The 25,335-nt window shown below is 43.1% G+C and overlaps 2 protein-coding genes across 7 annotated transcripts in view; one reads left to right on the top strand and one right to left on the bottom strand.

Moving 5' to 3' along the window:
• Window positions 1–10,796: 10,796 nt before the first annotated feature.
• The window catches only part of SPTLC1 (serine palmitoyltransferase long chain base subunit 1), a 76,766-nt gene continuing 62,227 nt past the window's right edge, over window positions 10,797–25,335 (top strand). For all 6 annotated transcript variants that reach the window (XM_065530810.2, XM_065530809.2, XM_065530808.2 and 3 more), the window contains exons 1-3: window positions 10,797–10,891; window positions 13,161–13,268; window positions 16,902–16,996. In XM_065530810.2, the coding sequence (XP_065386882.1) occupies window positions 10,835–10,891; window positions 13,161–13,268; window positions 16,902–16,996 (260 nt within the window). In that variant the 5' untranslated portion in view covers window positions 10,797–10,834. The remainder of the gene's footprint in view (window positions 10,892–13,160; window positions 13,269–16,901; window positions 16,997–25,335) is intronic.
• Window positions 19,902–22,908, bottom strand: LOC102119659 (putative UPF0607 protein FLJ37424). Its single transcript, XM_005582235.5, has one exon. It carries the CDS (start codon window positions 21,250–21,252, stop codon window positions 19,933–19,935), a length of 1,320 nt encoding a protein of 439 aa, XP_005582292.5. The 5' UTR covers window positions 21,253–22,908; the 3' UTR covers window positions 19,902–19,932.

Raw genomic sequence — 25,335 nt, 5'->3', positions numbered from 1 at the left:
GAGGCAAGAGAATCGCTTGAACCCAGAAGGCGGAGGTTGCAATGAGCCAAGATTGCACCACAGCACTCCAGCCTGGTGAAAGAGCGAGGCTCCGTCTCAAATTTAAAAAATTAAAATTAAAATTAAAAAAGGATAGCTAAGAAATATAGTTATTTGGGAAAACAGAAGACATTTTTAAAGTAAATATAATCGACATGCCTGGTAAGGAGTACTCTAAGGCAGGGTCTTCATGCCTCTTCTGGCAAAATGTCACCTGGTCACTGGACCATCCACTTCATATTTCTATTTCCCATCTTTCCTCTGAACTGCAGATCCAAGAATCCTGCCGCCTGTGGGACTTCTCTATTTGGGTATGTAACATCCACTCCCAAACTTGTTCTTCATTTAATCTCTCCACCTTCAAAAATGGTCATTCCATTCACTCACAGTTCAGGCTAAAGAGCTGGGGGCACCCTCGATCCCCCTTTTGCTCTCATCCTACAGCAGCCAATCCTGTCTTCCACTGATGTCTCAGGTGTGACAACTTCTCACCTCACCATCACCACCACTGGGCCTCAGTCAGGACTTGCGCAGCTACTTCACTCATGCTCTCCTGCCACACTCGCATTTTCCCGTCTCAAAACATTTGCACTTGGTCTTCTGCCTTCTTAGCTCACCTTTTCACCAAACGTTCATCGATCTCATTCCTTTACTTTAAAAATAGTTCCGTTCCAACAATACCTCTTTGGAGAGGCCTTCCCTGTCCACTCTCTGTAATTCTTTATCTCCACACATACTTTCGCTTTCTTCATAGCACTTTATGATGTTAACTTAAATATTTAGTTCTCTATCTGTTTATTGTCAACTACCCACTAGAATGTAAGTTCCCAGGAAATCAAACATGATTTTATGCATTTCTACATCTCCAGTGACTAAGAGAGTCAATGCTGAATATGAGTGAACGAATGAATGGATGAAGTGAAATTAAAGCTGAAATGAAAGTCTAACGGACTGGTCTGATGGGGTAAGCAGGCACAACTGAAGATAAAATCAGTTTACTAGAATATTAACATCAGGAATCTTGCCAAAATGAAACAGAAAAGGACAAAAATTGAAAATGTTGGAAAAAGTTAATGTATATAAAAGATAAATGTATACATATATTTAAAGAAAAGGGAATTTTTATCGTTTCAAAATATACATAAATATAAAGTTTACCATTTTCATCATTTTTAAGTGTATAAGTTAGTGGCATTAAGCATCTTTTCATGTGCTTCTTGGCCATTTGTATATCTTCTTTGGAGAAATGTCTATTCAAGTCTTTTGCCCATTTTTGAACTGAGTTTGTTGCTGCTGTGGTTAAGCTGTAGGAGTTGTTTTTATATATTCTGGATGTTAAGTCCTTATTAGATATAGGCTTTGCAAATATTTCCTTCCAGAAACAGGAGGACTTTTTGTTTGTTTGTTTGTTTGTTTGTTTTAAGAAAGAACATAAATAATGAGGAAGAAATAGTAAAAACAAAAAAAAATTGAAAACAATTGTTCTAGAACTGAAGAAAGATACAATTCTTCAGCTTGAAGAAACATACCTAGTATCCAGCAGAATAAATAAAAATGGTTATCTTTACTATCCATAATACCTATATGTATATATACACAGGTACATGCTATATTGTTACATGCACTTAAGCACACACATAAATAGATCATATCCTCTGAAAATATGCTTTTTCCATCAGCACAGTGTCTTTGAGATGTATCCTTATTGATTCATGTAAATGTGGGTAAAAATAAACTGGATGTATATTTTTCACATTCTAGAAAATTTTCAAGGTAACAGGTCAACAGATCAATCTAACAAAAGGAGGTAGAGAACTACAGACATCACACAAACCAGCCTCCAAGATACAAACATGAAATAGGACAAACAGGATCACTTAATTATAATAAAAGAAACAATCCTCTGTGGAAAGGCTGAGATAAAACATACCGCATTTGAAGAAACATCAACAGGAGAAATCAAACATCAAAAAGCACACACAGGGCCAGGCACAGTGGCTCCTGCCTGTAATCCCAGAGCGAGGAGGGAGGCCGAAGTGGGTGGATCACTTGAGGTCAGGAGTTCGAGACCAGCCTGGCCAACATGAAACCCCATCTCTACTAAAAATACAAAAATTAGCTGGGCATGGTGGCACACTCCTGTAATCCCAGCTACTGGGGAGGCTAAGGCATGACAATCACTTGAACCCAGGAGGCGGAGGTTCCAGTGAGCTGAGATTGCACCACTACACTCCAGCCTGGGCCACAGAGCAAGACTCCATCTAAACAAACAAACAAAAAAACAGTTCACTATTCCCTTTGACCCAGAACACCCCACAAAATTATGCAAATCCAGTGGTTCAAATCTTGGTATTCACTTTAGGAGCATCCAAGAAACTGCCCAGGCCATCCCAGTATGCATACACAAAAAGCCACCATGTATGTGAAAGATGCCACCTTACAAAAGCAATGTGTGCCTCTCCATCATTACCAGGGTGGAGATGGTGAGTGTGTGCAGGCCATATAGTGGGGCTGGACAGAGGGTTGGTGGCCTAAAAAGAGAGCTGAATGTTCGCTGCACGTGCTTAACAATGCAGAGAGTCCTGCTGAACTCAAGGGTTTAGCTGCAGATTGGCTGGTCATTGAGCTTATCCTGGGGAACAAAGCCCCTTGAGATGTGCGTCCAATTATATTTGCAGAGTTCATGGTCAGGATAACCCACACATGAGTGTCCCTTGAGCAGATCCTTACTGAAAAAAAAAAAAATTGTTCCTAAACCAGAAGAGGAGTTCGCAAAGAATAAAAGGATACCTCAGAAGAGACTGAAGAAACAGAAACTTATTGCCAGGGAGGAAATTCAGCATAAAATAAATGCAAATAAAAATTAAAAATATGTATACCCAGATATTACTAAGAAGTTGTAGAAAATCAACACCTGAATGAGAATTACTACTCCTGGAAACAGTTAATAAATCAAATACTTGGAAACACTGAGGTAAGTATAATTGCATTCTCAGAGGAACAAGTGAAATTGTTTTATATGCGTTACATTCAGTTTTTCTCCCCCCGCCCCCGTTTTCCTACTGCCCCTGCAACCAGGTCATCATCTCCACCACTCCACCAAAACTGCTCTTACTGAGGTCATCAGTGATGCCCACATTGCTAAAGCTGTGGTCACTTCTTTGTCTACCTCTCGGCCTTTTAGCACTGCTCAACCAGGTGGCCACTCCATTGTCCCAGAGCCCTCTCCTGGTTTTCCTCAGACATTCCGGACATTCCCATTCAGTCCCCTTGGCTGGCTGTCCCTAGGGGCTCAGGCTTGAGCCTCTTCTCTCTCCATTCCTTCCTCGGGTGATCTCATCTGGAGTCTTTAAGTTTGCACTGTAACCAAACTCAGGCCTGGCCGCTCGCAGTTTGCACAGCTGGTAACAAGGATGAAGTACAGGGATAGGAAAGTGACTGTATTTGAGCTAGCAGTGGGAAAGTAGCCAGTTTACACATCCAGAAATGGCTTCAAACTTCAGGCTGGGAAGAGGGTATTCAAAGCGGGACCTTGGAATGGGAGGCATGCTGGCGTGGTGCTGAGTATAAAGTCTGTGTGTCCTGTTACCACTGTAACAGGAGCTGTGGTCCACCTGGGGCCCCAACTGGCATCATCTCAACATCTCATATATTGCGGGTGGGAATGCAAAATGATGCAGCCACTCTGGAAAATAGTTTGGACATTTTTTATAAAACTACCATGTGATCCACCAATGGCAATCCTGGGCAAGTATCCCAGAAAAATGAAAATTGATGTTCACGCAAAAATCTGTACACAAATGTTTATAGCATCTTTTATTCATTACCACCTAAAACTGCAAACTATCCAGATGTCCTTTAATATGTGAATAGCTAAACAAACTGTGGTACACTCATACTATGAATGCTACATGGCCATCAAAAGGAACAAACCAGTATTCCATGCACCTTCCTGGATGAATCTCTAGGGAATTATGCTCAATGAAAAAAGTTAATCCTGAAAGGTCTCCTATTGTATGATTCCATTTTCATAACATTCTAGAAACCCAAAACTATAGAAATGAAGAGAAGGTTAGTGGATGACAGGGGCCAAGGCAGGGAGAGGAAGGGAACTGGGTGCAGTGGTAAAAAGACAACATGAGAGATCCTTGTGGCAAACAAATGATTCCGTATCTTGACAGTGTCAATGTCAATGTCCTGGTTGTGATATTGTACTATAGTTTTGGAAGATGTTAACACTGAGGAAAACTGGATATTGATGACATTGATGGTAAAGAGTGGATGTGCTATTTCTGAATTATTTCTTACAACTGCATGTGAATCAACAAATATCCCAGAATAAATAATTTTTAAAGCAATATTGTATTGGTATGGTACAAACAAATAGACAAATGAAATGAAATAGAGACTCCACATATAAACCCTATTAGGTTTGTTTCCCCAGAAGCAGACCACAAAACAAGGATTTGTGTAAAAGTAATTTATTAGTGAGCAGTCTCACAAAAAAAAAAATGGTAAAAGAGAGGGGAGTTGGGATGAGGAAGGGAAGGCAACTGGAATGAGTTGAATGGTGGATCTCAAACAGGCATGCCTATGTCCTAATCTCCATGTGATGGTTAGTTTTAGGTGTCAACTTGACTGCGCTAAGGGGTCCTCACATAGCTGGTAAAATTTATTTCTGGGTGCGTCTGTAAGGGTATTTCCAGAAGAGACTAGCATTTGCATTCATAGACTAAATAAAGCAGATTGCCTTCACTAATGTGAGTGGGCATGATTCAATCCATGGAAAGCTTGAGTAGAATAAAAAAGCAGAGGAAGGGTACATTTCATTCTGTGTAAGCTGGGACATCCATATTCTCCGGCCCCTGGACTTTGGTGCTCCTGGTTCTTAAACCTTTGGACGAGGACTAAATTACACCACTGATGTTCCTTGTTCTCCAATTTGCAGATGGCAGTTGTGTGACTTCTCAACTTCCATAATCATGTGAGCCTTTTTTTTTTTTTTCTTGAGGCAAAGTCTCACTCTTGTCCCCCAGTCTGGAGTGCAATGTGTGTGATCTTGGCTCACTGCAATTTCCACCTCCTGTTTTCAAGCAATTCTCCTGCCTTAACCTTCCAAGTAGCTGGGATTACAGGTGCGTACCACCATGCCCAGCTAATTTTTTGTATTTTAAGTAGAGACGGGGTTTCACCATGTTGGCCAGGCTGGTCTCGAACTCCTGACCTCAGGTGATCCACCCGCCTCAGCCTCCCAGAGTGCTGGGATTACAGGCGTGAGCCACTGTACCCGGCCAAGCCAATCATTGTAATAAATCTCCTCTTATGTAGAGATCTATATGTGTTTTATTTATCCTGTTTCCCTGGAGAGCCCTATTATACCCCAGAACATGTCAATGTGACCTTATTTGGTGAAAGGGTCCTAACAGATGTAATGAAGGATCTCAAGATGAGATCATCCTGAATTATCCAGGTGGGCTCTAAATCTAATGAGAAGTGACTTTATAAGAGACACAGAGGAGAGACACATACAGGAAGAGAAGGCCATTAAAAGACTAAGGTAGAAATTACAGTGATGCTGCCACAAGCCAAGAATTCCTGGAGCCACCAGGACCTGGAAGGGGCAAGAATGATACTCTCCTAGAACCTTCAGACAGAGAGCGGCTCCATCAATACTGTGATGTTGGATTTCTGATCTCCAGACTTTGGAGAAAAAAGTTTTGTCTGTTTTAAGCCACAGTAGTTTGTGGCAATTTGTTATGGCAGCTCTAGAAAACTAATACAGATTTTGGTACCAGGAAGTGGGTGCTACTGTAATAAAGACCTCAAATTGTGGAAGTGACTTTGGAACTGAGTAACAAATAGAGGTTGGATGGTTTTTGAGGTACTTGAGAGAAAAGTCGTAGACTTTCTTGAAGAGACTGTTAGTGGAGTTATGGATTTTAAAGGCAATTCTGGTGAGGGAACAGAAGGAAGTGAAGGGTATGGTAGAGAATTCTTCCATCATCTTAGAAATGTATATCTCAGCATGAGCAGAATGTCAGTAGAAATGTGGATATTAAAGGTGGTTTATGTTGAAGGCTAAGAAGGAAATGAGGAACCTGTTATTGGAAACCGAAGGCAAAGTGATCCTTGTGACACAGTGGCAAAGAATTTGGATGAATTGTGTCCTTTACTTAGGTGGATAGCAAAATTTGTAGGCAATGAACTTGGATATTTAGCTGAGGAGATTTCTAAGCGAAGTGTGGAAGGTGCAGCCTGGTTTCTTCGTTCTGTTTGTAATAAAATACAAAAGGAAAGAAGTAAATTGAGGAAGCAGCTGTTAAGCTAAAAGAAACAACACTTGATGATTGAGAGTTTATTGGCCTATTCAGATTGCAAAAGATGCTAAAATTGGGAAATTCACTGTTGGGAAAGTATACTCTGGATAGAGGGTGTGCCTAGACAATATTGCACTGAAGAGATCTGCTGTACAACTGATGGATCCCTCAATTATCTCACAGATCCAAGGATAGATCCAGGGTTATCCAGGAAAGATCTGTGGGGGTTCTTTTATCGAATGGCATGGATCCCTGTGAGGGAGCCTCAAAAGTTCTTGAGCAGGTTGTACCAGAAGAAACACTGTCCGCTTGGCCTGAAGGGACTGAGACAGGACAAAGTGAAAGACAGGCTGTTAGATATGCACAATTCTTCAGGCAAGAAGAGGACTGATAGAACTACTCAGGTATCAGCATGCGCTGCCTTGCAAGAAAAAGGAAGAATGACTCTGAGGACAGGGTCATGGGCACAGGGGTAGAGGCTGAATGTTCAAGAGTAGAGACCTACCGAGCTGCCATGAGCAAAGAGACCTGTGAAGACATGGGCCCAAAAGACACAGCTTCAAGCCACAGAGGATTATTCCCAGACCTTGAAACCAAATGACTTTGCCTTGCTGGGTTTCTAACTTGCTTGGGATTGATGACCCTTTTATTCCTTCTATTTTCTCTGCTTTGCAGTGAGATTGTTTATCATATACATGGCCCACCTTTGTGTTTTGGAAGCAGGTAACTTGTTTTCTAGTCTCACCAGTCAATAGATGCAGAGGAATATGGCCCTTTCCTAGTTCATCCCCATAGAGTCACCTACACCTGAGTATTAGATTATTTGTATGTGAATATTTGAGACTCTTTGAACTAATTTTTATGATATTTAGATGAGAGTTAAGACCTTTGGAGATGTTGAGATGGAATGAATGTATTTTGCACATGAGGCAGACGTGAATTTGGAAGGCCAGAGGTTGGACTGTAGTAGGTTAAATGGCAGACCCCAAAAAGACATGTTAACATTCGAACCAGGGATTAGAACCTGGGAACATGGCCTATGTGGAAAAAGGTTCTTTACAGATGTAACCAAGTTAAGGCTCTCGCTGGAAGAGGCAAAAAAGTCTTCTCCCCCAGAGCCTTTGGATGGAGTATAGCCCTGTCAACACCTTCATTTTGTATATCTGGCCTCCAGAAATGTGAGAAAATTAATTTCTGTTGTTTCAAAGCATCCAGTTTTTGATCATGTGTTACAGTATCCCTAGGAAACTGATACAGAGGCCAAGCAAAAGTGCCAAATCAAGCAAAATCCCACGGTGTGTTCCTTCCAGTTATCCCAAAATATAACAATCCCAAAGCAGTGGCTTAGAACAATAACAATCGTTTATTTTGCCCACACATTTGGGTGTCATCTGGGCTTAGCTAGGCATACCTCACCCAGGGTCTCTCAGTGGTGGTAACCAGATGGTGGCTGGAACTGGAGCCACCTTGAAGGTGTCATCCCTCATACGTCTGGTACCTGGACTAGTAAGACTCAAACAGCCAGGGGCTGGGGCAGCTGGGGCCCCTTAGTCATCTCTTTCCCCCTCTATGTGATTCTCACATGATCTTTCTACATGGCAGCTGCATTCTCTTATAGAAGCTGCCACAAAGATACGCCCAGTCTCAAGGAGAGGAAAAATAGACTCCACCTTTTGATAAGTATATAAAAGAATTTGCAGATAGTACCATTGACTCAGAATTGCAGAGAGTATGGTGAAGTTCACCCCTCAGAGTTGTCTTGCTAAGTGGGGCAAGGAAGCTGCAATATTTATATTCCAGCTACCATCCGTCATCCACAGTGTAAGTACTGCCCAGGAGAAGATACATTCTCAGATACTTCCAACTCTCTAGGAGAGCAGGAAATGTAGGAATGGCAGCCTTCGAGGGGGTCCTCTGAGAAATGCAGGCGTGGCTGCTGGAAGGAAAGCACCTGGGGGAGGAAATGCACGCAAGCACAGGACTGTGGGCAGAGCACTGACACGGGTTCCATAGTGCCAACTTATGTGGAAATGTAGGACATAATGTAGCGGCATCATGATCTGGGGTAATATCTGAGGTCCACAGCCACAGAAAACTAGGATGCGACACACCAGAGTGAGGTTAAGAGCAGAAGTTTAATAGGCAAACGAAAGAGAAGAGCTCTCTGTGCAGAGAAAGGGGTCCCAGAGAAAATGGGTTGCCAGTTCTGCGGTAAAATGCACAGGGTTTTATGGATGAGCTTGAGGAAGCAGTGTCTGATTTACATAGGGAATGAAAGATTGGTTGGACCGGGTGTGCCATTTGCACAGTGCATGAAGAAGCTAGCCTCCCACCCTAATCTTTGATTATGCAGATGGCTTCTCTACCTGGCTGATGCCCTGTTGCCTGTTCCTTCACTGTACACGTGGTGAAAAAGAAAATGGAAGACGGAGTCTCCATGTTGAACATACCTGGTTTCCAGGTAGCCCTTTTCTATTGGCACAACTGCCAGCATTCTCCTATGCGCTTCCAGCTTGCTTATCTATGTTTCCAGCTCAATTTTTCAGGCTGCTCTTTGTCAGTAAAGAAATAATTTTGGGGTTGCTTTTTGTTCAGAAGGAAGCTCTGCTGAGGACTCTCTTACCCTCACTATCTGCCTAAATAATTGCTTTTTAACTCCTGTATCAATATCACTGGTACCATTTCAGAGTACTGGGGAAAGTCAGGGTTACTCAAATAAATGGCACTCAAAAAATCGTTATTCCTTTAGAAAAAAACATAATTAAGTCCCTTAACTCTCATTATACAAAAATGTAGTTTCCAGAATAAAGAGCTAATTGCAAATAACAACAAACTGCTGCATGAATGGTTGGAAATCACAGATGTGGTGAAGAAGGCCTTTCTAAGCAATATGCAGATCCAGAGACAAAAAGGGAACAGACTGAAGCACTGCATAAAATTTAAAATTAAAGTATGATGAAAGAGCAGAAACCACTAGGTGGAAACTGAGCAAAAATAGTTTTCACATAGGAAACAGAAAAATGTAAGATATGCAGAATGTATAGAGTTCCTATAAATCCATAAGAAAGCAAAAATAACCAATAGAAAAATGGATTAAGAATATTAATTGGCGATTCATACAGTCTATAAATGCCACTAAATATATAAGAAGCTGCGCAACCTCATGAGTAACCAGAAGCATCAATAATGAAGGTTAGTGAGGTATCATTTTATCTCCATTAAACTGGCAAATTTTTTTAAAAGATTGATAATATCCATCATGGACTACAGCATGGAAAAACTTTCAAATTATTTTAATTGGTTGAGCCATTTTGGCAGTACTTATCAAAATTAATAACGTGCATAGTCTTTAGATATATTCCATTTTGAAGAAACCAGTCAGAAAAACTCCAACATGCACAGAAAGATATACATAGGAGGAACATCGACAGTTATGGCAGCATTATTTGTAAGAGAGGAAAGGTGGGAACAACATAAGTATTCACCAATAGGTAAATGTTTAAATAAAATGGAACGAGAAATATACATAAATTATTCCATTAAAGTCTTCAGCCATTAAATACGAGATATATTAGGGGAAAAAATGCTGGGAAAAAAAAAAAAGTAAGTTGTAGAAGAGTATTGTCCCTATGATCTCAATCATATTTAAGAAATCCAATCCAATTAAGTATGTGTGCGTGCATACTGCTTGCATATGCATTGTAAGGCTCCAAAAGGTTCTGCACCAAACTGCTATAGATTTAATACCTGCAAAGCCTTGGCCTGTGTCTGACAAATAGAAGTGCTATTTGAGTTGGCTATTTTTGTGTATAATTATGCATTTCTTAATGATAATGCATTCCTGGATTACTTATGTTACTAAACGTAAACGTATTGGCCAGGCGCGGTGGCTCACGCCTCTAATCCCAGCGCTTTGGGAGGCCCAGGCGGGCGGATCACCCGAGGTCGGGAGTTTGAGACCAGCCTGACCAACATGGAGAAACCCCGTCTCTACTAAAAATACAAAATTAGCCAGGCGTGGTGGCGCACGCCTCTAATCTCAGCTACTCGGGAGGCTGAGGCAGGAGAATCGCTTGCACCCGGGAGGCTGAGGTTGCGGTGAGCCAAGATCGTGCCATTGCACTCCAGCCTGGGCAAGAGCGAAACTCCGTCTCAAAAAAAAAAAAAGTAAACGTATTTCAATCATTTTAATACTCTGCGCCCAACTGATGGCCAAGGGTAAGGCCCGTTCATTACTACTTTCTCCATCCCAAATCCAGCAGAGTGCGTAATGGACACAAGGTAAACAATCCCTGGAAGAATTTTGCGGAATCCCACCCGACCCCTCCCAGCCTCCCCTCAACCAGTGCGCGAGTGCGAGGAGGCGGTGCCCAGCGCTCCACCGCCCCGCCCTCCTCGGAGGCGAAGACGTCACTGAGCGGCGACGCGCACTTTTAAAACGTGTTTGTGACCCGCCTTCCGTAAGGAAGCGGTTAACTATGGCGACCGCCACGGAGCAGTGGGTCCTGGTGGAGATGGTTCAGGCACTCTACGAGGTGGGCTCCGCGCCGTGAGCGGTCCGCGACCACACCCGGGCCTGGGGAGGGTGGGACGGCGCGTGTGGATTTGTGGCCTGGGACCTCGGCGGGACTGGCTCGGTCACGCCCAGACTCGGCGTCTCTTGCTGGAAGGACTGCCGGGAGCTTCTATTCCCAGCGGTTGAGTGTAGGGAGGAACGGGTGGGGGCTGGGACCGAGGGTCTCGGTTTGAGTTCTTATGCTCCGGGTCCCCTGGAGGGTCAGGAAAGGAACATGTGTAAGGGGTCGCAGGAGACAGGTCTGCAAAAACCAGAGTTTAGACGGACGATAAAACGAAGTGGTGAAAATGAGTGGAAAACCTTGGTCTGGGAACGTCCTGAGGAAGTCAGTTCTTTGGAACTATGGAACAGTTCGTTGGGGAATAAAATTGTAATAAATTGGAGTTTGTTTTTGTCGAAAAGAAACCAAGTGATTTAGGATCTGTGAATAAGAAATAGTTTGTCATTCTTCTGCGCACGTCAGTTTTCTATCTTATAAAGATACAACTAGTTTAGTAGATACTTATTTATTGAGACGGAATTTCGCTATTGTTGCTCAAGCTGGAGTGCAATGGCGCGATCTCGGCTCACTACAACCTCCGCCTCCCAGGTTCCAGCGATTCTCCTGCCTTAGACTCCCAAGTAGCTAGGACCAGATACCACCACACCCAAGTAATCTTTTTATTTTTATTTTTTAAATAGAGACGGGGTACTTGCTATGTTGCCCAGGCTGGCCTCGAACTCCTGGCCTCAAGCAGTCCTCCTGCTTTGGCCTCTCGAAGTGCCGGGATTACAGGCATGAGCCACCACACCCAGCTGCAACTGAATTTTAAATTTCACTTAAATAGCCCCATGTAACTTAGTGACTGTCCACATTGGACCACACAAGTCTAGATGCTAGGGATAGTGCGGTGAACAAATAGGCAAAAGTGCCTGTGCCTATAGAGCTTACATTCATTTCAAGTGAATTTCACGTTACTTTTAATGACTTAGTGTCACCAAACTTCATATCACTGTCTACTGGTAGGGGTAATGATGGTGTCTTCCATTGCAGGACATACTGGAAATTTTATCTTGAAACATAGCAGAGACAGCAGATATGGCTCTGTCTTATGCTCATATATTAAGTGATGCCCAATATTAGATTAATTATAGTGACCTAAAATGAGTCACTAAAATTGAATAATCTTTTTTATAAATGATTTTTTAAAGAAATGGATTATTTTCTGTTAAATGTTGTTTGCTTCCTTTTTGAAGATTGACAGTAATGTAACTTTTCATTCCCCAAAACTGTCCAGCAGTGAGACTTGGGAGAACTCCTTTATGTAACATTTCCTGGGAAGGAAAAGAAGGGGCGTTTGTGATTTTTATTCACTAGACAAATAGTTTCTCAACTTAGGTGATTTCTTTTTGGAGTGAACTCTTAACTAGTGGCTTGGGTAGATGTTTGCTTGCTAGAATCCAACTATTGAGAAAACTAAAAGGGTATTTAGACATTCATAAATGAATTGTATTTAGGGGGATGAGCAAATTTTAAAATTGATAAAAATAAACTTCTTACTCCCAATTCCTATGCACATTGAATGTAGAATATGAGTATCTTGTATAGTGTACCCAAAAAAGAAATAACCACTGAAATTAAATAATCTGATAGTTGATATTGTTTTAAATATTGGGATTCTGTGTTAGATTTTATTTATTTATTTATTTGAGATGGAGTTTTGCTCCTGTTGCCTAGGCTGGAGTGCAGCAGTATGATCTCGGCTCACCACAACCTCCACCTCCTGGGTTCAAGCGATTCTCCTGCCTCAGCCTCCCAAGTAGCTGGGATTACAGGCGTGCGCCACCACACCCAGCTAATTTTGTATTTTTAGTAGAGACAGGGTTTCTCCATGTTAGTCAGGCTGGTCTCGAACTTCCTACCTCAGGTAATCTGCCCACCTCGGCCTCCCAAAGTGCTGGGATTACAGGTATGAGCCACTACGCCCGGCCTAGATTTTATTTTTTAAATTTTTATTCCCAAAGAAGTTTTAAAAGCTAAAAATATTAGGGGTTTTTCATGTGAAGGAGAAATCGCCTGCTATTAGAAATGGGGAAAGGAATGAATAGAAATTAAGGGAGCTTCTAAAGTAAATTGTTACGAATAGGCTAAAAGTCATAGGCGGCAGTATATGCAGGTGTAGTAAATTTTATGTGCAGGTGTTAGAAGTGTATGGTTCATTTCTTACTTGTATTTGACTCACTCTTAGGCTCCTGCTTACCATCTTATTTTGGAAGGGATTCTGATACTCTGGATAATCAGACTTCTTTTCTCTAAGACTTACAAATTACAAGAACGATCTGATCTTACAGTCAAGGTAAGAAATTAAATCTGTTTTAATTATTGAGTATGTGATTATAGTTGCTCTGTCCTTCCAGAAAGGATTTTTGGTGGCTCAACTATGTGTGTTAAAGCATTTTCTGTAATGTAAGGAAATCAAGGGGAATGAAATATCAGGGTAGGCAAAATATGGGGAAATCTAGAAATAAAGTCAGTACCCAAATGAAGACCATATTATGTCTTGGATACTTTGCTAGGAGTCAACAGCAGTCTTGCAAATAGATGGTTAGAGGAAGCCTGAGCGGCTGCTGGAGTTTGAATGTTCATATGAGGGTTGTGTGAGTTGCTGCAGAATAGCACAAGTATTTCTGAAGTGTGGGATGAAGTCTCCCCTGTGGGCTTCCTGAAGGAGAGTCAGAGTAGAAAAGAATCCTCCTCATACCCACCCCACATGGAATTTTGATGTGTTGTGTATGGTAAAGAAAAAAAAATTCTGAGCATAGAAGTTAAATTTTCATAAATTGTCAAGTCACCCACAAAACTACATGGAAAAGAGCCTCTAGCTCTAGTGATAAGGAAAGAGGCGCGCGTGGTAAGTGCACAAAACTCACAAGTGATTCTGTTTTTATTCTAGCCACACCTAGACATGGTATTTCTAGCAGTGTATTCCCTGTGACTTTTGCGTTGCAACAGACAATTTTGATACTGCCGAAGTTGATGTAAAGTGACTGCGCCTGAAAAGCTTCAGGGGGTTTGAATAAGGATAGCTACGATAACAAGTGCTATGTGGCTTACAGAGGAATAAGCGATAAGTGATGTTAAGTCAGTTTGGCTTAGACAAATAGAGCTTGTTATAACTATTCCTCATAAGGCTAGTATGAGGAAGGGATAGGATATATATTCTGTTAGGGGGCTGAGGACGAGGGTAAGTCATATGATACCGTAGCCGCCTAGTTTTAGTAGTACTGCTGCAAGTACTATTGAGCTGGCAATAGGGACTTCTATGTGGGCTTTAGGGAGTCATAGGTGAAGTCCATGTAGAGGTATTTTTACTATAGAAGCCATAATACATACTAGTCATATAAGGTTGTTAGATCAGGAGTTCAATAGTTCTTAATTAGTAAACATTATTATTAGGATATTTAGTGAACCTGAGCTATTTCAGGTATGGATGAGTGTAATAAGTAAGGGAGGGGATCCTACTAGTGTATAAAATAAATATGAGCTTGCATTAGGCATTCTGGTTGGTTACCTCAGCGGGTAATAACGATTAGGGTAGGGATGACTGTAGCTTTGAAAAGAATGTAAAATATAACTAGTTCTGTGGCTGTAAATGCTGTAATTTAAAAAGTTTGTAGGAAAATTAATTTGGAAATATTGAGTGTTTTTCCATAGGGGTGATTCATTAGACAGGTGATGTTGGCCTGCTGAGATTATAAGAGGTAGTAGTCAGGCTGTTTGGATTGGAAGAGGTGATGTTAATGGGTCAGAAGAAAAAGTTAATGAGAAGTTAGATGAATTATTGTTAGGTTGATTAAAAAATAGGGTAGTGAGGCGGATGAATAGGCTACGAGTAGCTATATTCAGATTATAGAGTTTTTGGAGAGTCATATTGTAACACTATAGTTGTTGGAATGATAATTTTTGGCATTGGAGTCAATTTAGATTTTGTACATAGTCTAGGCCAGATGCGTTGGAGATGGAGACTAGCAAAGCAAGGCCTACTGCGGCTCTGCAGGCAGCAAATACCAAGAGGATAGTGGGTATGAGGAATCCTAGAGTGAAATGCATGTTTACAGTTACGAGCATATTTATGATAAATATTGACAGTATGATGCCTTCTAGGCATAATCGGGATGATGTTAGGTGGGATCGATAGATTAGTACTCCCAGCAGTGCTACGGTGTATGCTAATACAATGTTAATATAAATAAATGGCATTTGGTAAATATGGTCTATCATAATCTAATGAGTCGAAATCATTTAATTTAAACTATTTACCAATTTAACTCAATCTAATCCTTTTTTGGGTTCATTCATAAATTAGGCCTAGGATTAGAATGGTAATTAGTAGAAGGGCTGTGCTGATTATTAGGATAAGGTTATTTGTTTGAAGGGCTCATGGCAGGGGTAGTAGTAGGGCGATTTCTAAATCGAATAGGAGAAATGTGATGGCTACTAGGAAGAATTTTATGGAGAAGAGGAGGCAGGTAGAGGTTAATGGATCAAATCCACATTCATAAGGGCTGGATTTTTCTATATAAGTATTAAGTTATGGGAGTCAAAATGTAATTACTACTAATAGAGTTAATAAGGTGTCAGTTATTAGGGCTAGTGCTAGGTTAATTACTCTTTTTCAGACTTTGTCGAAACTAGTTGATTGGAAGTCAGTGGTACTGCTTATACTAAAAGAGTAGTAGGACCCTCATCAGTAGATAGAGACACATAGGAATAGTCATACGACATCTACAGAGTGTCAATATCAGGTGGCGGCTTCAAAGTCAAATGGTGGTTGGATGTAAAATGAATTTTTTTTTTTTGAAACAGAGTTTTGCTCTTGCTGCCCAGGCTGGAGTGCAATGGCGCAATCTCGCCTCACCGCAGCCTCTGCCTCCCAGGTTCAAGCAATTCTCCTGCCTCAGCCTGCCCGAGTAGTTGGGATCATAGGCACGCGCAAATTTTGTATTTTTATTAGAGACGGTGTTTCTCCATGTTGGTCGGGCTGGTCTCGAACTCCCGACCTCAGGTGATCTGCCCACCTCGGCCTCCCAAAGTGCTGGGATTACAGGCATGAGCCACTATGCCTGGCCTAAAATGAAATTTTAATTGGCAGAGAAGGCAGATGGTGAGAATTGTTGATCCAATAATAACATGAAGTCCATGAAAGCCTGTGGCTGTAAAGAATGTTGAGCTGTAGATTCCATCAGAGATAATAAAGGGGGCCTCGAAATATTCTGAGATTTTAGAAGGGTGAGATAGACTCCTAAGAGGATTGTGGTAAATAGTGCTTGAATTACTTGTTTTTGGTTACCTTCTATTAGGCTGTGATGGGCTCAAGTAATTGGAACTCCTGATGCAATAATACAGACGTATTTAGGAGAGGTACTTCTAAAGGGTTCAGAGGAAGAATACCTGTTGGGGGTCAGTGTCCTCCTAATTCTGGGGTTGGTGCTAAACTGGAGTGATAGAATGCCCAGAAAAAACTGGCGAAGAAGAATACTTCAGAGATAATAGGAGCATCCCGTATCAGGCCTTTTTGGACAACTGCTGTGTGGTGGCCTTGGAATGTACTTTCTCGGACAATATCACGTCATCATTGATATATAGTCAGTGTGTTGGTTAGTAGGCCTAAAGTTTTAACTTTTAAGAGTGGTAGAATTAAAGTAATCCTATGGTTAGGCCAGATGTTATTCGGAGAGCCGAGAGAGCTCCTGTTAGCGGTCAAGGGCTAGGTACAACTATATGGTAGGCATGTATCTGGTGGGTCATTATGTATTATCATGCAAACAAAGACTTACTAATAATGTGAAGACATAAGCTTGAATAAGAGTGACAGCGAACTTGAGAATAGTTAGTAGAATTAGAATAATAAGAGATAGTGAAGTAGCAGAGACACTCATAATTGATAATATTAGCACTGCACTGTATTTTAATTCTTTTTCTCCTGTAGGAAAAAGAAGAACTGATTGAAGAGTGGCAGCCAGAACCTCTTGTTCCTCCTGTCCCGAAAGACCATCCCGCTCTCAACTACAACATCGTTTCAGGGTAAATTGATTTTGCTACCTGAAATACTTGTATTTGGCTTCTTGTAGTAACTTGCAGTGTATAGTGCTTTATATGTAGTAGTCCTTTTTTATCTGAAACAAGACGTTTAGAAGTTCCCAGGAGTAGGCCGGGCGCGGTGGCTCAAGCCTGTAATCTCAGCACTTTGGGAGGCCGAGACGGGCAGATCACGAGGTCGGGAGATCGAGACCATCCTGGCTAACACGGTGAAACCCCGTCTCTACTAAAAAAATACAAAAAACTAGCCTGGCGAGGTGGTGGGCGCCTGTAGTCCCAGCTACTTGGGAGGCTGAGGCAGGAGAATGGCGTGAACCCGGGAGGCGGAGCTTGCAGTGAGCTGAGATCCGGCCACTGCACTCCAGCCTGGGCGACAGAGCGAGACTCCGTCTCAAAAAAAAAAAAAAAAAGTTCCCAGGAGTAACAGCTTTAGCTCCTGATTTTAAAAAATTTATTCTAGGGATGATATAGACATTTTTTAAAATCTCCAATGTAAGCATTAATGCTTGCCCTTTTTTCCAAGAATGTGCACGTGTTAATATTTCAAATGGTCGAACACTTAAAATGAAAAGCAACAGACTCCTGGTTTTTACCCATCTGGTTATTTTCTGATTTTAAATCTGTTACATGTTACCTTCATAATTCTAGATACTATAGTATGCTTAACTACTGTTTGTTGATTCACCAACTACAGACAACACCTGTTGATCCCACAGTATGAATTATGGAGCTTCTGCTCACTTACGCCTCTTCCCTGCTTGCTTCCAGTGTCTCATCTATTTTTCACTTTTCATTCTCTTGGCTATCTTTGCTATATTGTATGTATTTTCATTAGTTAAGAAATATATTAAGAATACAGAAAGTTGATATCAGACACCTATATACCTGCCATCCAGAATTAATAGGTGTTAACAGTTTGCTATTTTTAATTCAAACTTACTTTTACAGATAAATACAATATTACAAATGTATCTTAAGAAATTCCTTCGCCTCCGTCATTTACTCTTGCCTCTCATACAGATAACCACCGTCTTGAAGTTGGTGATTGTCTTTGCTTATATTTATAATTTTACCATATATGCCTGTTGCCATAAAAATATTTAGTTTATTTTAGAATGTGATACGAGATATTTTCCTGAGTATTATTGTTCTGATTCTGATCTGATCACAGAGAAGCTTTTATTCTTCACTTCTGAAGATCTCTTTAGTCTTATAAAAGTTTTATATATTCTGAAATCAAACCTACCAATCTTTTTTTTTTTTTTTTTTTGAGACAAGAGTCTCGCTCTGTCGCCCAGGCTGGAGTGCGGTGGCGCGATCTTGGCTCACTGCAAGCTCCGCCCCCGGGTTCTCGCCATTCTCCTGCCTCAGCCTCCCCAGTAGCTGGGACTACAGGCACACACCGGCACACCTGGCTAATTTTTTGTGTTTTTAGTAGAGACGGAGTTTCACTGTGTTAGCCAGGATGGTCTCGATCTCCTGACCTTGTGATCTGCCCGCCTTGGCCTCCCAAAGTGCTGGGATTACAGATGTGAGCCACCGCGCCCGGCCCAAACTTAGCAGTCTTTTATAATTTGGTCTTTTGAGGTCTTAGGGAATCCTTTCCTACCCAAAAGGTCTAATTTGATTGTTTTCCATATGATGGCCAGTTGTCCCAGCATTATTAGTTGAATAATCTAGTATTTACCTACTGCTTGGAAATTTCCCTTCTTTGGTAAGCCAGATTCCCTTCTAAAGGGTCTGTTTCTGGCTTTTATTTTTATTCATTGGGTATATTTGTATCTCTGTGTACCAGAGACTCATTCATATATACCACAGCTTTATAATAAACGTTGATTAGAGTGTCTTTCTACCTCCATGTTCTTCAGAATTGTCTAGGCTATTCTTGACCCTTCTTCACTGTGAGTTTAGGTTTGGGTGATCATACTTAACCAAAAAAATGCATTTGGGTTTTTTATTAGAAGTGTGTTGAATTTATGGATTAATTTAGGAGGCTTGGTATCTTGCTGATACTTAATCTCACTACCCATTTATGTGATATATATTGCTTGCATACTTGGGTCTTTTGTCTTGTATACTTGAGTCTTGCTCTGTCGCCAGGCTGGAGTGCAGTGGCGCAATCTTGGCTCACTGCAACCTCCGCCTCCCGGGTTCAAGCCATTCTTCTGCCTCAACCTCCCGAGTAGCTGGGACTACAGGCACGAGCCACCATGCCTGGCTAATTTTTGTATTTTCGGTAGAGATGGAGTTTCACCATGGTGGCCAGAATGGTCTCGATCTCTTTTTTTTTAATTAAAAGCTTTAATGTCAAAAATACAAAGTTGGGAAGGGCAGAAAAATCACACACAAGACTGTCACTTCACACCTGGAGGGCTGCACAGCAGCCCGGCAGAGACGCTCCTCGCTTCCCAGATGGTGAGGGGGCCGAGCGGAGGTGCTCCTCACTTCCCAGACAGGGCGGTGGCCGGGCAGAAGCGCTCCTCACTTCCCAGAGGGTGCAGGGGCTGGGCAGAGGCGCTCCTCCCTTAACAAATGGTGAGGGGCCCGGGCAGAGGTGCTCCTCATTGCCTAGACAGGGCGGAGGCCAGGCAGAAGGGGTCCTCACTTCGCAGACGGGGTGGTGGCCTGGCAGAGGCGCTCCTCATTTCCCAGACGGTGAGGGGGCCGGACAGAGACGGTGAGGGGGCCGAGCAGAGGCGCTTCTTACTGCCAAGATGGGACGGCGGCCAGAAAGAGGTGCTCTTCTCTTTCCAGACTGTGAGGCAGCGGGGCAGAGGCGCTCCTCACTGCCCAGACCGGGCGGGGGGCCAGGCAGAGGCGCTCGTCACTGCCCAGATGGTGCGGGGACCAGGCAGAGATGCTCTTCAGGTCTTGATCTCTTGACCTCCTGATCCACCGCCTCGGCCTCCCAGAGTGCTGGATTACAGGCGTGAGCCACCGCGCCTGCGCTGCCGTATCTTCTTTCTCCTCCCAAGCGGCTGTTTTCGTCTCCTGGATTTTGATATTCTACTTAACACCCCCATGTTCTTATCCATGTTGCCCAGCTGGAGGCGTCCTTCCCTTTGGGAAGCCTGACCCAGCTCTAACAGTGCCTCAGGAGATAGGCAGGGAAGCTTAGCGGGTGGGGCCCGCTCGTTTCTATCCCACCTCAGTTGCAGGGGAGGGGTGGGTTGCAGCTGCAGTGGTGGCCCTGACAGCTTTCTTTTGCGGGACCCGTGGCCGGCAGCTCTGGGTGGAGAAGAGCTACTTGATCCAAGAAGGGCTGCAGGATCTTTGAGCTGCATGTCCTTCCCCGCGATCAGCAAGCCTGGAGAGCTGGGCAGGTGGTCTTTACCCAGCACCTTCAAGGCTGCCTTCTCTGGCCACAGGGAGCAGCCCGGAACTGGGGCAGGGAGCACTATTGGAGCTGGGTCAGGCTTCCCAAAGGGAAGGATGCCTCCAGCAGGGCTGTGTGAGCTGGAAACTCCATGGTCCTTGGAGTAGAAACTCACTGCATGCACCTGGGCCTTGTCACTCTGGTTCTTTTCTGTCAAGCTCTTGAGGTGGGCATTTCCGTCCAAGGGCCTGGGACTGCACCAGGAGGAAGTGAGGTTTCCCTGAGTCTCCAGGGGCCTAGAGGTGGAGGCTGCTTCCCCATTGCTACAGGGGCCCCTTTTATTGTCCTCCTGCCCCTGCGTCTCTACCTGGTCTTTCACCTCCGTTGCTTCTTTGGGCTCTTCTGCCCTCACCTCCGTCTTCGGGAGCCTGGCTGGGATCACCTGCTCATCTAATGAAGGCAGTCGGAGGTTAAACGTGCGTCTGAGACGAGGGATCCTCACGGTGCTGGGGTGTCCGAACATCATGGAGTTGCGAGCAGACAGCACGGGTTTCTTCCTTGAGGGGGGGCTCCATACCACAGGACGCGGGACCCTCGGTGGGGTGCCCCTGTTCCGAGGGAGAAGACACAGCCTCGTAGGGGCGCCGTCCCACCTGGCTGGAAAAGAAGGCCCAGGATGTCGCTGAGGGTAGAAGAGGAATCGGGAACAGCCCAGGGTTCCAGGGGCAGGCATAGGTGCAGGAGCCGCAGGGTGAGCCCTGCCAGCTGGTAAGGCCTCACGGATAACACGAGCAGGTTGCCAATGGCATGGCGGGGACCTGTGGTGGAACCAGGAACAAAATACGCTGAGACGAGCACGTTGCCGTTGGCCTCGCCGGGACCTGCGGCGGAACCAGGAACAAAATATGCTTAGTGAGTTGCCCATTTTGAGCAAGTTGTGCGCGGACGAAACTAGGGGTCAGAAGTGGAGAGGATACTCCTAAGTCACCCACTTCTCTGTGGCTGGGTGCGCACTGGGCACCTGGGAGCTTATGACATCACCATGGGGCTGGTAACAGAGCCAGGGTGTGGAGCAGTGCTTAGGAGCCCAGCGAGGGCGCCTGCAAGAGGAGTCAAAGGACAAAGGGCGGGGCCCCTCCACCGGTCCAGCTGGACTCTAGCCTCAGGGACGACCTGCTCCTGGGGGCACATGTGTGGCTCTGGATGGGGCCTGGGGGCTGTTGGGGGTGCAGGGCTGATCCGCCAGAGCCCTTCCCGCCTAGTGCCTGGCCCAGGTGCTGGCTGGCACCCAGTGGCCCTGTCTTGGCTGGCCCTGTTCCCCGGGTTACAGTGCCAGAACTTGCTGGAAGCAGGGGCAGGACCAGCCAGATCTCATCAGGCTCCCCAGGGCCTCTCCATTGCTTCTGTGCCGCCTGGAGCCAGGCCCGCCTTCTCCATGGCTGCCGTGGCCTTGAGGACCTCCAGCCTCGCTGAGCAGGTTTCCAAGGAGAGGACACGGTGCCCTGACCTGACTGGATGCTGCCTCTTACCGCATAGCCCCCTGGCAGGCAGGGCCTCCACTTCTTTTTACAAATTTGTCTGAGATCATTACTCAAGTCAGTCAGGTGGTCATGGCCCAGCCAGGCTTTGGACCCGAGCTGTGCTATTCCACAGCTGGCACTCTGGCCTGTGTGCCTCATGATCATGGATACAGCACGTATTCTTATTTATTCCTGTAGTCCTGGGGTACTTCACACCGTGGCATATCTGTAATAAGCACATGCACACCTAGAAGGAGGTCTTCACTTCAACATGTAAGTTGACCATGGCCCACTCTGGGCTCCAGTCCTCTACAAAGATGTAGGGCAGGGACTACCAATTAACACAGCACCATCCCACATTGCTCTTCTAATGGAACCTTTCACCCCAGATGTTCTTTCTTGTCTGATGGGAAGGATCCAAGTATGTAAAGATTATGTTCTAGATCAGCTTTGGTCTATCCTAAAAGAAATTTGCCAGTGGATTATTCCATATAGATAAAAGTCAGTTTCTCTGGTCTTCCTGGAATGTGTCTAGAAAACAAATACATTATTTACAAGTTAATAGTAGATCAATGTATTGGATTAAAATATGGCGAACATAATTTGGTCATTGTGAGCATGCCAGCTCAGTCAACTATTCACCACACATTATGATGCCCTAAATGTAACTCTAGATTTTCTTATGCCCTAGAGAAGGACATACTCTTGGGTGTCTGGACTAGGGAAACATGTATGAAAAACCATTCAGCCACTCTACATCTTTTTATTGGAGAATTGAAACTGTCTGTATTCAAAGATATTATTAAAAGGCAAGAAGTTAACTTCTGTCATTTTGTTAATTGTTTTCTGGTTGTTTTGTAGATCTTTTGTTTCTTTTGTTCGCTTTATGGTTTGGTGAGTTTCTGTACTGATAAACTTTGATTCTTTATTTCATTGACATATCTGGTGTAATTTTTTTCTCTTTGGTTACTCTTCCATTTAAAAATTTATAGTTGTGATAGACTATTTAAAGCTGATAAAAAGTTTTGATCACACACGAACCTGCTATACTGTCCCCACATCCCCTGTCAATGCACAGAATTTGTACTTTTTTGCCTTAATTTATATTGTTCTGTATTGGGCATTTGTTAAGAACTCATTGTGGATATAAATATCTTTGACTATTTTGATGTTCACCTTTCTCAAGGGTGATTTGAAAGATTCTAAAGCATCATTTCAGTAATGTAGAATTCTCAATTTGAATGTTAATTTATTTTTAACAGGTTGGTAATGTCCTGTGTTTTTGCATTAGTAGTTATTGTTCTTTCACTTGTGATTGAAGCACTCCCTTAAGCATTTCTTGTCAGGCTGGTCTTATGGTGATGAATTCCATAAGCATTTGCTTGTCTGGTAAAGACTTTATTTCTTTAATTTCTGATGGGTAGCTGTGCTAAGTACAGTACTCTTTGCTGACAGATTTCTCATTAGCACTTTGTTTGAATATATCATCCTAATGTCTCCTAGCCTTCAAGGTTTCTGCTGTGAAAACTCCTGATAGTCTAAAGGAGACTTGCTTACTTGGGATTTGATGCTTCTCTCTTGCTAATTTTAGAATTTTTTCTTTGTGTTTGACTTTTGACAAATTGATTATAATGTACCTTAGACAAGGCCTTTTTGGGTTGAATATGTATTAGACCCTTTAAGCTTCATGGAACTGGGTGTCCATATGTCTCCCAAGAATTGGGAGATTTTCAGCTATTATTTTGTTAAATAAGTTTTCTGTGTCTTTGTCTGTCTCTTCTCTCTGTTTCTCTTCTATATTTCCAAAATCTGTTATCGTAATGTCATGGCACAAGTCTCATAGGCTTTCTTTGATTCTTTTTCCTCTTTTTTTCTCCTTTTTTCCCTCAGGCTGGGTTATTTCAAAAGTCCTGTCTGCAAGTTCAGAAATTCTTTCTTTTGTTTGACCTAGTGTGCCGTTGAAGCTCAGTTGTGCTTTTTATTTCACTCGTTCAGTTCTTCATTCCTAAGGTTTCTGTTGGTTTGTTTTCTTTAATGATATCTATGTCTTTGTTGAATTTCTCATTCAGGTTATGGCTTTTTTAAATTATTTGTTAGGTTTTCTATCTGTATTCTCTTGTATCTCATTGAATTTTCTTAAGATCAATATTTGAAATTCCTTTTAAGGCAGTTTGAAAATTGCCATTTATTTAGGGTAACTTTGTGAAACATTATGCACCTTTGGTGGTGTCGAGTTTCATTGCATTTTCATGTTTCTTATCTCCTATGTTTATATTTATGATACTGTTGACATGGTCACCTTTTCCAGTTGTATAGAGTAGTTTATGTAGAGAAAGACTTTCACCTGGAGAAGTGTCTTAGGGTGACAGTTGGATGGGCTGCATCTGCTTTAGTTCCGGGAGGACAGAATAATGTAGTATCTGTGCTTTTCTCTTGCCTTTTTTTTTTCTTTTGCTATTATCCATTTTGGCGATACCTCTGAGTGCCTTGGTGACCTAGGCTGCAGGAGCATGTGCAGTTTGTTTTTCTGCTCAGGACTGGGGGTTGTGGAGGAAGGCGGCAGTCTCAGGAAGCTGCATGCCTAGCTAGTGAGTGTGTTACTGAGTCATAAGGGTTGGTTCACCAGTTTGAGATGGGACTCTCCTGGAAACACTCGCCTGGCTGTGGATTACTGGGGCTGGTCTGCAGGCTTGAGATGGGGATCCTCTGGAAGCAACAGGCCCAGTTGGTGAGCACACCAATGGCATGAGAAATCAGCCCACAGTTAGAGTGTCGCAGTCACTAGGATGTGGAAGGCAGACCTCTTTGAGAGTTTGTTTCTAGGATAGAGAGAGCAGTAGCTGCTTTCCTGGAGAACGCTGTTGTAATGACAGGGTAGCCTCTGTCATTTCAGAGGAGGCAGTGACCACTAGTTCATGGAGCAGATATACACAGCTATGGCTTGGTTTTCTAGATGGTGCTGTATGTGCGCTCCTTCTCTGGGGCAGTATAGCCCTGTGGACATCAAGCAGCTCCCTAAACTAGGCTGCTAGAGATGGGGTTTCTCTGTGTTGGTCAGGTTGGTCTCAAACTCCTGACCTCTGGTAATCTGCCCGCGTCGGCCTCCCAAAGTGCTGGGATTACAGGCGTGAGCCACCATACCTGGCCTACCTTTTTTTTTTTTTAAAGAAACTTGCTTATGTTGTTCTTTATTTTCTTCTTGATTTTTTTCCCCCAGGTTTCCTTACAATCATGCATCACTTAATGACGTAGATACGTTCTGAGAAATGTGTTAGGCAATTCCATTGTCATGCAAACATCATCGAGTAAACTTACACAGACCTAGATGTGTAGTGTGTACCTATAACCTGGTACACCTAGGCTATGTGGTATAGCCTGTTACTCCTAAGTTACAAACTATACAGCATGTTACTCTACTGAATGCTCTAGGCAGTTGTAGCAAACTTGTATTTGTGTATCTAAATATATTTAAGCATAGAGAAGGTACA

The sequence above is a fragment of the Macaca fascicularis genome, chromosome 15 (genome assembly GCF_037993035.2).
Source record: "Macaca fascicularis isolate 582-1 chromosome 15, T2T-MFA8v1.1".
Lineage (NCBI taxonomy): Eukaryota > Metazoa > Chordata > Mammalia > Primates > Cercopithecidae > Macaca > Macaca fascicularis.
Note: the sequence above shows the minus strand (reverse complement) of the source record. Positions and strands in the feature narration are given on the sequence as shown.